This window comes from Cannabis sativa, chromosome 6, assembly GCF_029168945.1.
Source record: "Cannabis sativa cultivar Pink pepper isolate KNU-18-1 chromosome 6, ASM2916894v1, whole genome shotgun sequence".
Classification (NCBI taxonomy): Eukaryota; Viridiplantae; Streptophyta; class Magnoliopsida; order Rosales; family Cannabaceae; genus Cannabis; species Cannabis sativa.
In genome coordinates this window covers 69,420,141-69,435,931 of record NC_083606.1, presented here as the reverse complement: position 1 = coordinate 69,435,931, position 15,791 = coordinate 69,420,141, and the positions used below count along the sequence as shown (strand labels likewise).

Sequence of the window (15,791 nt, the reverse complement as noted above, 5' to 3'; positions counted from 1 at the left end):
TTTTCAGTGTCAGACAGTGGGATGCTTTTGTATAAAGCCAGGGTTTGTGTCCCGAACAGTGTGGACTTGAGAAACGAGATCTTTGAGGAGGCTCATTCTACTCCATATTCTCTGCATCCCGGCACCACCAAGATGTACCAAGACTTGAAACCGTACTTCTGGTGGAACGGTATGAAGAAGAATTTGGTAGAATTCGTATCGAGATGCCTCACGTGTCAGCAGATCAAGGCTGAACATCATAGACTGCGGGGCATTGCAGCCTCTAACCCTACCAGAATGGAAATGGGAGGATATTACGATGGATTTTGTGGTCGGGTTACCTAGGACCACGGGTTTGCATGATTCCATCTGGGTAGTGGTGGACCGATTTACGAAATCTGCTCATTTTCTGCCGGTCAGAACAACATTTGCAGTGGATCAGTTGGCAGAGTTATACGTCAGGGAAATAGTGAGACTTCACGGGGTACCGAAGTCTATAGTTTCGGACAGGGATCCGAAATTCACCTCCAAATTTTGGCAAAGTTTGCAACGGGCAATGGGTACGAAGCTAAAATTCAGTACAGCATTCCATCCTCAGACAGATGGTCAGTCCGAAAGGACAATTCAGATATTGGAGGATATGTTGAGAGCCTGTGTTATGGACTTTGAGGGTTCATGGAATAAATATCTACCGTTGATAGAGTTCTCTTACAACAACAGTTACCAGAGTACGATAGGGATGGCACCCTACGAACTGTTGTACGGTAGAAAGTGTAGATCCCCTATCCACTGGGATGAGACAGGGGAGAGGAAATACCTAGGTCCAGAGTCAGTTCAGCGGACCAATGAGGCAATAGAAAAGATAAAAGCTAGAATGCTTGCCTCGCAGAACAGACAGAAGAGTTACGCAGATCCGAAACGTAGGGATGTTGAGTTCCGAGTAGGGGACCATGTGTTTTTGCGAGTATCTCCGATGAAGGGGATTAAACGTTTCGGGAAAAGAGGCAAGTTATGCCCTAGGTTTACAGGACCTTTCGAGATTCTCGAGAAGATAGGTCAAGTGGCATATCGGTTAGCATTGCCTCCAGCTTTATCAGCAGTGCACAACGTATTTCATGTCTCAATGTTGAGAAAATACGTTTCAGACCCCTCTCATATACTCAGTTATGAGGGCCTTCAGCTTCAGTCAGATATGTCTTATGAAGAACAGCCAGTGCAGATCCTGGATAGAAAGGATAAAGTCCTTCGGAATAAGACCATAGCGTTGGTCAAGGTTCTCTGGAGAAACAGTAAGGTGGAAGAAGCCACCTGGGAGCTAGAATCAGATATGCGAGCTCAATTTCCAGAGTTATTCAGGTTAGATTTCGGGGACGAAATCCTTTTAAGGGGGGGGGATAGTTGTAAAGCCCGCTTAGTTAATTTGGAAATTAGCAGTTGTTTATGTTTAATCAGGAAATTATTTATAGCCATTTAAATAATTTATCATTGTTAATTATGAAATTCAGATATGCATAACTATGTCATCAGCAGTTTTTATATTTCGCATTTCCGGTGTCCGGTATTTTGGAACGCGGCGTTTGGCTCAGTAGAAATCACAACTTAGTATGTTAGTATTTTGGGGACGGGTTTTAGACATTGGGAATGTCGGGAATGGCCGGGAATTTAGAATGTCCCAAAAATACCCCTTTAGTATGACTTTAGTGATTTTATGGTGGAGGGGCAAAATGGTCTTTTTGCCCCATTAGTATTTTTGTCTTATGTGATTTAATTGGATTAAATGTTTATCTTTAAATAATTGTTTCATGTGTTTTAATGGCTGAAATAATCAAGTTAAATGACTATTTTCTTTTAGTTTATTTCATTTTCAACACTTATCAAAAAATAGAAAAAACTTGGAAAAAGAAACTCTCTTTTCTCTCTCTCAAATTCGGCTGTGCATGTGTGGGTTTGGAGCTGGATTTTGCTCAATTTCTCTAGTGAATTCTCATCCATAGCTAAGCAATCTTCAAGCTAGGTTAGCTCCTTTAATTTTCTCTTGAATTTTGATGAAAAATGATGATTCTTGCATGAGTTTTTAGTTGATTTTGCTGCTGTGTTTTTGTGGTTAATTTGTGTGATTCAAAGCATGATTATTGATGTTGATTGAGCTGTGTTGAAAGCATATTAGTTAGGTTGTTCAAGCTCTTAGTTTTTATGTGAAAAAGTATGATTTTTGAAGGAAAATGTTGTGATTATGTTCTGTGTTGTTGCTGTTGTTCTTGTTAGTTTGCAGAGGTGATATTATGCTTAGTTATGTTGAATTAAGTTGGTTTGCATGCTTGTTTAGGTGGTTTGCTCAAGCTTGAGTTTGGAACTCAAAGCTTGAGCTCCAATGGTGATTTTTGTGTATGTGGTTTCTGGGTAGGTTTGATGCTTTAGAAATGTCATTTGGGACCTATAGAACAGGTCTGGAAAGTTTGGGATCAATTGGGGTTAAATTGGTCGAGTTATGAGATTTTGTGGTTGTCGCTCGCGAGGAACCGGAATTCGGCTGAGCATCCGAATTCCGGATGGGGTTCAGAATTTCCTAGAACCGGAATTCCGGTTGGGCAACCGGTCTGCCGGTTGGGGATTTTTCAGAACCCTAGTTTTCCTCGTTTTTGGGTTTTTAGGGGTATTGCCATGCTTTTTATCGATAGGGAAACTTTTAGTTTCAAGTTTTAGTCCCCGGGAAGTGATTTAGCGTGTCACTTATAGCGTTGTGATTTTTATGGTTTAGGAGCCAGTAATCCGTAGTTCGGCTTCGGTTCCGGTCGGGTTGGCGGCACACTCGAAATCGGAATCCGTGTAAGATTAGTATAACGGTATGCATATGTAGATTACATGTTTAGCGTGCATGTAGGAAGCCCGCTAGATTACATTAGATATGTATTTAGGCTTCGAACCACCCAACCCTGTCACGTCTGCAGACAGCCGGAGTATGACCGGCAAATGAGTATGACCGGCTCGACCGATCAGCCGACACTTGGTTGGTGGTTCGCTGCTATTGACCTATCCGTCGGTACAGCCGGAGTATGACCAAGAAATGAGTATGACCGGTTCGACCGATCAGGAGGATACTTGTCAATAGTACCGTCCCCTGAACGTTCAAAACTCAGTACCATGTTGGACATGGCAGTAGTGCTCAGTACCATGTTGGACATGGCAGTAGCGGGACTCAGTATCGTGTTGGACACGACAGTCAGTTTTATGTATGTTATTATTATGCTTTTCTTACTGAGTCTGTCGACTCACAGTTTACGTTCATGTGTAGGTAAAGGCAAGGCTGTAGCTGATGGACCGTGATCGAGCATATGAGATTGTACATGTCGGGGCGGTTAGGCCTGGAGCGTACGATCCTCGGGACAGCAGGGCTGAGATTTTTGTAACTGTCGTTAGACGACTTTCATTTTGGTTGTAAAAGTTAAACAGTAAAAACGTTTGTAAATATTTTTATAAATCGGGATCCCGAGACTTTTTGCAAAATGGTTTATAAGTCTAATGAAAAAGTAAAATTTTAATTAATCACGTTTTTCCATAAACCTTGTTGATTAGCAACGAGCTGCACAGTACGTTTAAAAATCACGTAATACGCCTAAGATAGTTAGGGTGTTACATCTCCTTTTTTGAATTTTCCTTATCTCTAGCCGTTGAATCATTTGGTCATGTACACAAGGACACGCATGCTCTGTACGATAGTGTGTTGTGGGAGACAACCTCTGACGTCGTACTTGAAAAAGCCTTGTCACTAGGTCCGTAGCCTGACACGTATAGCCTGCCTTGGCCCCTTTGGGAAAATCCATACTCTTTGGGAGTAGACGGCTTTGGTTCCTGGAACGGAGGGCTTACAGATACCCTTCGTGTTGCTATCAGTCAAGGAACTCCCTATCTCGAGGATTCTTCCTACAAAGTTATGGCCTTATTCCCAGAGCATCAAATGAGGAGGTTGGGAAGCTAATGACTCTTTAACCTTTCTTGATTAAAATCCATGTGTCATGATTACAAAAACACGGATAACAATAATTATTAAACATTTTAAATAAACATAAAAAACAATTTTTTTTTAATATAACTAACTAAAATATTAAAAGAAAAACATAAGACACCTAAAACAATCAAAAGATAAATGGAAACACAAGAACCAGTTACTTAATCCCAATCCAGACCTGGACCCCTGACTCGAACCCAGACCCCTGACTCGGACGTGGTCCCAAACCCCAAATCCCGACCCAGACCCCAAGACCCAACCCATACCCCAAATCCTAACCTGAATCGAGACTCGAATCCCAGATCCAAATCCAAACCTTAGACTCAGACCCTGCGATCCGGACCCTCAGACCCAAACCAATGAACTCAGATTTACCCCTGTAAACTTTTATCAAATTCATTAATCATTATTATAAAAGAAATTGAATTTTGATGGTAAAAAAAAAAAAAAAAAAAAAAACAAAGAGGGTATGTTTAAAAAAATTATCATAAAAAAAAATTTATTTACATCTCAAAAATTTTTAAAAACACTTCATTTTAATAATTTTTATTTTATATAAAATTTATTTTTTTAATTGTACTATTTTTTTTTTAATTTATATTTTTAAAAAATATACTTATAAAATACAAATAAATTATATTTTAAATATTATACTAAAAAAATAAATAAAAAATTATATAAAACTTTCTTAAAAAAAATAAAAATATATATACATAATTTAAAAATATAAAAAATAAAATTAAAATTAATATAAAAAAAATTATAAAAAAATATTAAAAATTATTTAAGTGATTTTTTTTTTCTTTTAGTAATAGGTGTATCATCGGCTACAAACCCCTATTAAAAAACCAATAAAAATTGAATTTTTAGGGTCTGCTAGTTTACCTTAACATAACAGCCCCTTCTTCCACAATCCATTACTGCTCCCACCCAAGGTACTCTCTCTCTTTTGTGTATAATTAGTTTAGGGTTTGAAATTTGTTGCGTAGAATTCCCATTCCGAATCTCATGACTCACTCTTCACGTTCTCAGTATATGTTTTTCTGATTTTTGTTTGAATTTTTCCGTGGTGACACACAATCTTGATTAAGGTTTGCTTTATTCCTCTTTTCTTTTCTCTCGATGTTTTTGAATTTCCTTTTAGCTAGAAATTACATTTTTAGGCTTTATGGGTTGTAAAGATTTTTTTTTTTTTTTTGAGTTGGTGACCTTTTTCTAGTAGGGATTTTGGTGAATTGTGTTTGTAGAAATGTCTTAACTAAATTTTGTTTGTTTGAGTTCCCTAAATCTGTATCTTCTTGGTATATGCATAATGTTTTGATGTGCGGTAGTTACATTTCATGGACTGATATATTCAGCATTTGCTTCCAAATGTATATATTAACTACTGATCATAAATCTGGTTGACAAGCTGGAAAGTTAGTTTTCAGGTATTGCTTACCATATAAGGATATAATCATAAGTATTTTGTTATGGAGATCTATTGTTTATGTTGTATGTGTATCTAATTTTCAAATGTATATTTATGTGTTATCTATATCATATTTATTTGCTATTTATATATGAATACACACATGCGTGGACACATTTATCTGGAAAGAATATAGATATATATTTGGTTGATGAGTTTTGATTCAAGTTCATGTTAATATGTATGTACTTCTATATATGATATGTATAGTAAAGGTATGTGGTTTTAGTTGTATGCTTGTTGAAGTAAAAAAAAGGAGAATATCTCAGAGAAAATATTGTTCACTTTGTTGTGTTAAAACTGTTGCGACTGTCACTCTGAGGTGTTATTCCCTTTTATAATATTAGTTTTTTTTAGTGGTTAATCTTCTTGGTTCTTGTGGATTGCGATCATCAGGTGTAGGCTTGTCTTGGCTAATTTTTATTCCTCAAATCAGAATTTGAGATCAAAATCAAATCTATTGAACTGGGTTTGTGCTTGTACTTATTCATTTTTTCTTTCCGTAATACTAGATAGGACTAAGCAGAAACTGGTAGAAGAAGAAAATGGAAGATGGAGAGGTCGAGGAGGGGATGCTGGTCGAAGAAGATTTGCACACAGAGGTAGAGAGCAAGGTCGAGAAATCGCCATATGAATTGCTTCAAGAGAGCAAGACTTCGGTTGAGGATATCATTACCAAAATGCTTTCCATTAAAAAAGAGGGAAAACCCAAATCTGAGCTCAGAGAATTAGTCACTCAGATGTTCATACACTTTGTCACACTTCGCCAGGCAAATCGTTCTATCTTGCTCCAAGAGGATCGTGTGAAGGCGGAGACAGAAAATGCAAAGGGCCCAGTGGATTTTGCAACCTTGCAGCTTCACAATTTGATGTATGAGAAGGGTCATTATATTAAAGCCATAAAAGCTTGCAAAGACTTCAAATCAAAATACCCTGATATTGAGCTCGTTCCTGAGGAAGAGTTTTTTCGTGATGCACCCGAAGATATACAAAAATCCATATTGTCAAATGATCCTGCGCACAATCTCATGTTGAAGAGGCTTGATTTTGAACTTTTTCAGCGCAAAGAGTTATGCAAACTCCGCGAAAAACTTGAACAGCAGAAGAAAAGTCTTTCAGAGACCATTGTTAATCGCAAAAAGTTCTTGTCTAGTCTTCCATCACACCTCAAATCACTTAAGAAAGCATCATTGCCAGTACAAAACATATTAGGGGTGCTACATACTAAGAAACTGAAGCAGCAGCACTCAGCAGAGTTGCTTCCACCTCCTCTCTATGTGCTTTACTCACAGTTGCTGGCCCAGAAAGAAGCATTTGGTGAACAAGTTGATATGGAGATACTGGGTAGCGTAAAGGATGCACAAACTTTAGCTCACCAACAAGCTAATGTGGACACTGGAATTTCTTCTAATCTGGAGTATTCTAGAATGGAGGATGATGCAGCTGATGAGGAAGAAGATGGACAGAGAAGGAGAAAACGAACAAGGAGGATTTCACCGAAGGACAACATTGAACAGGCAGGACATCTAGTTCACCCTCTAAAAGTGGTGCTTCATGTATATGATGATGATGAGGTTTCTGATTCCAAGTCTGCAAAACTTATCACCATTAAGTTTGAGTATTTGGTTAAGCTGAATGTTGTATGTGTTGGCATAGAAGGATCCCATGAAGGGCCTGAGAATACCATCTTGAGCAACTTATTCCCTGATGACACTGGCCTTGAGCTTCCCCACCAATCAGCCAAACTTCTTGTTGGTGATTCTCTTGTATTTGATGAAAAGAGAACTTCTCGCCCATACAAATGGGCCCAGCATTTAGCAGGAATTGATTTACTGCCTGAGCTGTCACCTTTGCTTACTCGACATGGAACTCCATGCAGTGATGTTGCAAAAGGTGATGCTGTCAAATCTGACCTTTCTATATACCGCCAGCAGAATCGTGTGTTGACAGTTGTTCAAAGAATTCGCTCACGGAAAAAGGGTCAGCTGGCTCTTGTGGAACAGCTTGATTCACTTATGAAGCTTAAATGGCCTGCTTTGTCCTGTGAAAGTGTTCCATGGGCCTTGCATTCTCCTCTGTGCAAATTCATTGGTTGTTCACCCATTGGTCCCCCTCCCAACAATCATGCTTCATCTTCATCTGTATCAGATGCGGGGCAGGTTACACAACCTATAGAGGTCGTTGAACAGTCTGGTACTTCAAAGGAGGAGCTAGAGGGTATCAGGGAAGACGGGGAGCTTCCATCTTTGGCTTCAGTTACATCTAGTGATATTAAATTGGCTCCATCAAAAGGGTCAAATATTGAACATTTGAGGCAGCTGTCTTTACTTTCAAAGAGCGTCCTAACTCCAATCAGCAAGCCAAAATCACAAAGTTACAAGAAACACGATGAAGATGCAAATCTTTTGCTGGACTTTGAGAGTGATTTGGATGAACCTACATACATTGAGTCAGAAGAAGAACATGTGGGGCACATTAATTGCTTTGAGATGACTAGAAAATGGGTTAGTTATGGAATCAGGGAATTTTCTCTTGTCTTGATCAGGAACATAGACACCCTAAAGAAGAGTTTCAAGTTGGAAGCTAAGATTAATATCAGTGTGGAGTACCCTCTGAGACCTCCCTTTTTCTCATTGAACATTTACACTTCATTCGAAGAAAATCCTTATGAGGATGATGGTTCCGAATGGTATAATGAACTTCGGGCAATAGAAGCAGAGGTCAATCTCCACATGCTGAAGTTGTTACCACCTGATCATGAAAATTATGTCTTAGCTCATCAAGTACGCTGTCTGGCCATGTTGTTTGACTATTACATGGATGACATATCCTCATCTGAAAAAAGAAAGACTATTTCTGTAGTTGATGTAGGTATGTGCAAGCCTGTTAATGGTCAACTTATATCGAGATCGCATAGAGGAAGAGATCGCAGAAAGATGATATCTTGGAAAGACATGGAATGCACTCCTGGCTACCCTTACTAAGAAGTAAGCACTGTATTTCTTTGGTTACTGTGTTGTTTTCAGTTCAAGACTGAAGAAGATTGAAGCTGTTGAATTCAAGAGTTTGGAATTCCATTAATGAGCTCTGGGATCCTCTTATTATTTTATGTATTGAGTATTTATGTGTTTAAATATATTGATTTGGCTGAATTTTGTCCCTACCTATACATAGGCTGAATTGATTAGAATCCTAGTCTCTTTTCTTTGGGGTTGCTTTACCTAGTTGCAGACTTGGTGAAAGTGATGTAATCTTGTATGTTTCATCCCATGGATTATAATCTGTTTTTAATGAAGGAGCCCATTGAACATGCTACTGTTGTTCCATCTTCTATTTCATTTCCTATAATCCTTTTTAAATTAACGCATTTTCTCTTGAACACTTGAAGTGAGAAAATAGATTTTTGTTTTACTTGAAACTTTTTGATTGGCTGCATCAACTAACATTCAAAACCTGTAATTGAATCTATTGATTTAGAAGCACATATCATTTGCTGTAGAAAATGTAACCTTGTGCGGATCAAATTGGAGTTGTGAATTACACTATGTCTATATGATAATATACTCTTTATAACGGACTTAAGATGTCACTATTTTTTTTTTACTTTCTACTATTTATTTCGTTTATATCTAAACAAACCAAATTATTATTCTCAAATTAACTAATATCTCTTTTTATAAAAAAAAAAAAAAAAAACAAATTTGAGGAGTGGGAAAGAGAAAGCACAAATTGAAACCATATCATGTATCAATGCACTGTGGGCTGGACTCAACTTCTTTCAACTCTCTCTAAGTATCCAAAATTTAGCCCAGTACAAAATATGACACGAGTCCCACATTGCTAAGATAACAATAGTTACACTTGTTTATATATCGTTACCTCAGACACTTAGCTTGTCCCTTCGGGGACATCCGATAAAATTGGAACGATACAGAGAAGATTAGCATGGCCCCTGCGCAAGGATGACACGCACAAATCGAGAAATGGTCCAAATTTTTTTTCTCATTTCTCACCCAAACGCTCCTGCAAATTCTCTCTGACTTGATTAACTTTCTTTGTCCAGTGATTATGGTTCTGAGATTCTGTTGATTTAACTTTTGGTTTATCATTGTTCGATCCAGATTTTTTTTCTCTTTTAAGGCAGTAATTTAGCGAAAAAATTACTCAAGCTCTTCGGCGGTGACATTATTATCTTCATTGAGGTTTGGTTTTATTCCACTCTCATTTTCTCTCGATGTCTTTGAATTTCTTTTAGCTAGTACAGTTAATTACTATTCTATGCTTTATGGGGTTTGTGAGGATTTTGATTTGGTGAACCAAGCTGCACGATGACCTAATAATATATAGTAAATTGCTTATAAGCTGTTTGTTGAAATGTCTAGCTGAATTTTACATGGACTGATATATTCAACTTGTGAAATCTCTAAGCAAATAGATATACTATTTTGTTAATGAATTTGCATTCAAGTTTCAGTTTACTTCTGTGGACATTGTTAAAATTGATACTAAAGTAATGATACAAGTATGAACATATATGTTGTGATATTTATATATCTATATATTTTATATGTATATGATTTTTGGTGTATGCATATTAAAAGAAAAAACGGAGACTTATCTTATAGAAAAGGTATTGTTCACTCTGAGTTGATTAAACTGTTTGTCACTTTCACTTTGATATAGCTTTTTTTTGTGGTTCATCTTCTTGGTTCTTGTGGATTAGGTGTAGGCTTATCTTGCCTAATTTTGGCTCCTCAAATCAAGTTTTTCGAATTGTGTTTTGATTATGATCATTCTTAATTGTTTAATTATACTAGCAGGATTGAGTAGGAACTGAGAAACCTAAAGAACTGGTTGAAGGAGATGAAAATTGAAGATGGTGAGGTCCAGGAGGGTATGCTGGTCGAAGAAGATGTTCACACAGAGCCTGCACGCAAGGTTGACGATTCACCGTATGAATTGCTTCAAGAGAGCAAGGCTTCGGTTGAGGACATAATTACCAAAATGCTTTCTATTAAGAAAGAGGGAAAACCCAAAACTGAGCTCAGAGAACTAGTCACTCAGATGTTCATACACTTTGTCACACTTCGCCAGGCAAATCGTTCTATCTTGCTTCAAGAGGATCGCGTGAAAGTGGAGACAGAAAATGCGAAGGGCCCAGTGGATTTCGCAACCCTGCAGCTTCACAGTCTAATGTACGAGAAGGGTTACTATATTAAAGCCATAAAAGCTTGCAAAGACTTCAAATCAAAATACCCTGATATTGAGCTTGTGCCTGAGGAAGAGTTTCTTCGTGATGCACCAAAAGAGATTCCAAATTCTGTACTGAGAAATGATCCTGCACACAATCTCTTGTTGAAGAGGCTCGATTTAGAACTTTTGCAGCGCAAAGAGCTATGCAAACTTCGTGAAAAACTTGAACAGCAGAAGAAAAGTCTTTCAGAGACCATTGTGAATCGTAAAAAGTTCTTGTCTAGTCTTCCATCACACCTCAAATCTCTGAAGAAAGCATCAATGCCAGTACAAAACCTATTAGGGGTGCTGCATACAAAGAAGCTGAAGCAGCAGCAATCGGTAGATTTGCTTCCACCTCCTCTCTACGTGCTTTACTCACAGTTGCTGGCCCAGAAAGAAGCATTCGGTGAACAAGTTGATTTAGAGATACTTGGAAGCCTGAAGGATGCACAGACTTTAGCTCACCAACAAGCTAATGTTGACACTGGAATTTGCACTAATCTGGAGAATTCTGGAATGGAGGATGATGCAGCTGATGAGAAAGAAGATGGCCAGAGAAGGAGAAAACGAACAAGGAGAATTTCAGCCAAGGACAACCTTGAACAGATAGAACATCAAGTTCACCCCCTAAAAGTGGTGCTTCATGTATATGATGATGACGATGAGGTTTCTGCTCCTAAGTCTACAAAACTTGTCACCATTGAATTTGAGTATTTGTTGAAGTTGAACGTCGTATGTGCTGGAATAGAAGGATCCCATGAAGGGCCTGAGAATAACATATTGTGCAACTTATTCCCTGATGACACTGGCCTTGAGCTTCCCCACCAATCAGCCAAACTTCTTGTTGGTGATTCTCTTGTATTTGATGAAAAGAGAAATTCTCGTCCATACAAATGGGCGCAGCATTTAGCAGGAATTGACTTATTGCCTGAGCTATCACCTTTGCTTACTCAACATGGATTTCCAAGCAGTGATGTTGCTAAAGGTGATGCAGTTAAATCTGACCTTTCCACATCCGGCCATCAGAATCGTGTGGCTGCAGTAATTCAAAGAATCCGCTCTCGGATAAATGGTCTTGATCCACTTATGCAGCTTATATAAGAATGGACAAGGAATGAGATGGATTAATTATAACTGAGATTTTGCTCTAGGGAGAGTTGAGGTATCACTTTGTTCTTATCATTTCCTTCATACAATATCAAATACTAGATCGACTAGTTACTTCCATAATGTTTTATTCTAAAATTTCTCTCGATCTTAATGTATTGTTGCTGTCATTATTTGAGGATCCTAGTTGGGACTTATTATAAGAAGGAGCTGTTCATTGCTTTCAGGGCCAATATATGGAACAATAGTATTTACAGAGCTTTCTGGCTTTTTTATCGCTTTTACAGTCAATTTCAGAATTTGATCACCCTCTTGGCTGCTTAAGTAGTACTTAAAAGAAAAATGTGTATTATGGCCAAACATTTCTTTTATACCAAGTTGAAAATTCAATGAAAGTGGTGCTATCTTGTTAGGCCCAAGTTAATAGAATATAGAATAAGAGAATAAATGAAAAGGGTCAATGTATTGGGGGTGCTTGTGAGTGAAAACAGGTTAGTATATAATATATATATTGGAGAGTTCCCTACTCTTGGCTCGTTTGGTTGTATTAGGTCGTAATGTATTTTATTCTATTATATTAAATTAGATTATATATTATGTTTTTATATTATACTATGTTAATGTTAAACTTTAATTTATGCTAAAATATTATATATTTATGTGTCCGTACAAGTTAATATCACATATAATTTTACATAAAAATATTGCATGAAATACAATTCAATATAATATTATATAATACAATACGGTATAATACGGCGTACCAAACGGACCCTAATTCTATTCCATTACTACTGTTCAATTGTTACTACTGTTTCTAGCTACTGTTTGAAGATTTTGCTATTGGTTTGAATATTTTGCAGCAGGTTCTTATCATATCTTGTTTGTTTCCCCATATGCTTCCTTCCTCAAATCATATTGTAAGTTTTTATATTATTTACCTTTGTTCTAAATATTTCTGGTATAGTTTGTTTTAGATTATGTTAATAGTGTTCTTGATAATATCTATATATGAGAAGCTCCTTGCCTCATGAATGATCCCATCAAACATGCTAATATTCCACCTTGATCTATTTCATTTCCTATACATTTTTGCGTATGTGATTTTTTATTATTCATAACTGTTTTAAGGCAAAATATAATGAGCTTTTTGTGTATTCTCTTTATTTTCGGAAATAAATACTCCAGCTCTTCCGAGGTGACACAATCTTGATTAAGGTTGGTTTATTCCTCTCTTATTTTCTGTCGATGTTTTTGAATTTTGTTTTAGCTAGAATTACTGTTATGCCTCCTGAACTTTTAAGCTCGTTAAAAATGCTCCATAAATTATTGAGATTGTTGGATTTAAGGATTTTTGTTTAATTTTAATAAAAAAAAAAAAATCTAACATGGATGAAAGTTTAGGAGGCATGATTTAGTACATATCAAAATTCAAGGGACATGATTTGGCAGATACCAAAGTCTGGGGAGCATGGTTTAGTACATAAACTTAATAATCCAACATACATAATAATTTTTAGTTTAATTAAACCTAATTCTCATGATCTCATAATGAAACCAATAAAAATAAAATTTATTCAATATGCATTGATAATTTTATAAGCGTTTAGGAAGATGAGAATTAATATTTTAGATCTAAGGTTTTTTTAATCTCATGTGTTACATGTATATTAAATCAATTAATATATATTTTTAAAATTATAAATATATTTTAAAAATATATAAATATAATTGGATGATAATTGGATCGATTTGGTCGGTTATCCATCGGATCGGATGTCCTATCCAACAACCGATCTGATTCGATCTAATTATAATTGGATATCCGATTCTATTGAATCGATTGGGACTGGATCGGTCGGTTGTAATTAGAATGGATGATTTTCTGCACACTCCTAATTAACTGTCTTGGTTAGTTACAAGCTATACCTTTCTGTTTTTAGTTCGAATGGTATAAATAGATAGAGTTCAATTCATTTCAAATACAACCTTGTACAGATTTAATTCTCTCTTTCTCTCTCAATGTAATGAATTCCATTCACCAATAAAATCAAACATTGTTCAATCTCTTTGTCTAGCTGGTTTTTGCTGTTGCATTTCTTCTTGTTGATGTTGTCCATGTGCAGCTCATCTTTGAGCATTCAAACTTGATTGTTAAAGGTGATAATCGATCACAACAAGTGGTGTTAGAGCAAGGGATTAACTCAATCAAGATTTAGATTTGAAGACATCAAGAAGATGGCTGCAACAAGATTTGAGATTAACAAGTTCAATGGAACAAATGATTTTGGATTATGAAGGGTCAAGATGAAGGCATTGCTTGTCCACAATGGAATTTCATAAACAATTAATGAAGAGAGTCTTAAGGAGATTGAAGATGAGAAGAAGAAGAAGGAGATTGAAACTAAAGCACATAGTGCTCTTCTTCTCAGTTTAGGTAATGAAGTCCTAAGAAAAGTGTACCCGCTTTTCATTAAGATACAATGCTCTTTTAAGTGCTCAATATTTATAGAAGGAAAACCTCAACTACCAACCATATGTAATAAAAAAATCATTTGAGACTAGCTCAAGTGGCCATAGGTGGGTGTGTGTTGGAGGTCCTGGATTCGAGTCCCAAATAAAACATGATTATAATATATAAACACTTAAATAAAATAAAAAACTATATGTAATAAATGAGGTAGTTCATTTTCCAACCAAATATAATAAAAGAGAGAGCATGCTTCTTGATAAATGTGGTAAACAGTAAGTTCTAAAACTCTTGAAAGTTGAATCATATCTTTGCAACTTCAAGACATTTTGAGCCAAACCCAACAATAGATTCAACACAAATTATATATTATGCATTGGAAATAGTCATAATATGTAAGGAATTAATATCATTGGATAATTATTTTCAAAAAAAAAAAAATATATCATTGGATAACTCGTGCTACTGATGATGTTCTTTATTTTAAGTTTACAATTAATGTTAATTTTTTTTTAATTACCTAAATATGGCTACGTACGTACTACTAATTAAGTATTATCTATCAACTTGAGGATTCTTATAACATTTAAGGAAAATCGCACTATTAATTATTGTATATTTATGTTGGGTTCCCTGCATTTATTAGTGAGAAGAGTTTTTATGTAATTTCCTTTTTAGGATATATATATGTACATTAATTGTGTTTTTACTAGTGTTACTTATTACAATTTTTTAATTAATTTTCGTTTGTCTAAAAATATATATTGAATTTTTTTTAAAAAAAAAAATTTACGGCATTTTTTATTGTTACAATATTATTCTCGTAAACTTTAGACATTTTTTTTAATAATTTATAGTTTCAAAAATAAGTATGAAGTTTTTGAACACACATGTTAAATTGGAATGTCAAAAATTCTATTTTTTTAGACAGTAAATTATTTGACATTTTTTAAAAATTCACACAGATAATATTGCAAGTATAACGAATACCGATAAGAAAAAAAATATTCATACATGTAATTTCCAACACAAAAATTAACTAAGAGATTATAATAAAATGTTATAATTACCAGAATCCTCTTAAAGCAAATTTCAATATTAAATGTTACTACATATTTCTAATTAACAAAAGAAAATAATTATCCCTATTATTGTAGGTATATGAATCCCAAAGAAAACAAAATTTATAGCCTTCAAATTAATTTTGTATGTCATATTATTACACCATGTTATTTTCAGTAAAGTTATTACAAAATCTAAGTTTCTCACTCATGAAGCTACCCTAACAAAAAAGCAGATCATGTGCCATCAAATTCAATTTATATATGTTTGTCTCATTATTACATTTAATTAAAATACAATATTTGTATGTAAAAATAAAAAAAATTAAAAAATATTGGTGGTGGGTTTGAACGACTTAACCCGACTAAACCGACAAATTTCGTTGAGCAGGTTACTATTTTCTTTTTCTTAATTGGGTGAGTTGTACTTAAATTTTTGTAATCCGATTTTCACATTGGGTT

The 15,791-nt window shown here is 35.6% G+C and overlaps 2 protein-coding genes and 1 non-coding gene across 18 annotated transcripts; all 3 read left to right on the top strand.

The window, feature by feature from the left end:
* Positions 1-4,799: 4,799 nt before the first annotated feature.
* Positions 4,800-8,766, top strand: LOC115724961 (THO complex subunit 5A). Of its 4 annotated transcripts, none has more exons than XM_030654345.2 (2): positions 4,800-4,920; positions 5,969-8,766. In XM_030654345.2, the coding sequence occupies exon 2, from the start codon at positions 6,002-6,004 to the stop codon at positions 8,438-8,440; it is 2,439 nt and encodes an 812-aa protein (XP_030510205.2). In that variant the 5' UTR covers positions 4,800-4,920; positions 5,969-6,001; the 3' UTR covers positions 8,441-8,766. The 4 variants fall into 4 exon arrangements, with proteins under 4 accessions (XP_030510205.2, XP_030510206.2, XP_030510207.2 ...); XM_030654346.2 differs by having other exon boundaries at positions 4,805-4,920; positions 5,973-8,766; XM_030654347.2 differs by having other exon boundaries at positions 4,859-5,076.
* Positions 8,767-9,166: 400 nt separating this feature from the next.
* Positions 9,167-14,509, top strand: LOC115725381 (THO complex subunit 5B). Of its 13 annotated transcripts, none has more exons than XR_009688495.1 (5): positions 9,208-9,658; positions 10,277-11,853; positions 12,665-12,718; positions 12,987-13,016; positions 13,925-14,509. XR_009688495.1 is itself a non-coding variant. In XM_030654884.2 (3 exons), the coding sequence occupies exon 3, from the start codon at positions 10,320-10,322 to the stop codon at positions 11,790-11,792; it is 1,473 nt and encodes a 490-aa protein (XP_030510744.2). In that variant the 5' UTR covers positions 9,167-9,442; positions 9,578-9,658; positions 10,274-10,319; the 3' UTR covers positions 11,793-12,056. The 13 variants fall into 13 exon arrangements, 2 of the variants coding, with proteins under 2 accessions (XP_030510744.2, XP_030510742.2); XR_009688492.1 differs by having other exon boundaries at positions 12,662-12,718; XR_009688496.1 differs by lacking the exon at positions 12,987-13,016.
* On the top strand, positions 9,352-9,454 carry LOC115696114 (U6 spliceosomal RNA). Its single transcript, XR_004007709.1, has one exon. It is a non-coding gene; the product is annotated as a U6 spliceosomal RNA (small nuclear RNA).
* Positions 14,510-15,791: the final 1,282 nt, after the last annotated feature.

What these genes read in the sequence shown, in the direction of transcription:
- LOC115724961 (XM_030654345.2), top strand. Translation starts at nt 6,002, where the DNA reads ATGGAAGATGGAGAGGTCGAGGAGGGGATGCTGGTCGAAGAAGATTTG.
- LOC115725381 (XM_030654884.2), top strand. Translation starts at nt 10,320, where the DNA reads ATGAAAATTGAAGATGGTGAGGTCCAGGAGGGTATGCTGGTCGAAGAA.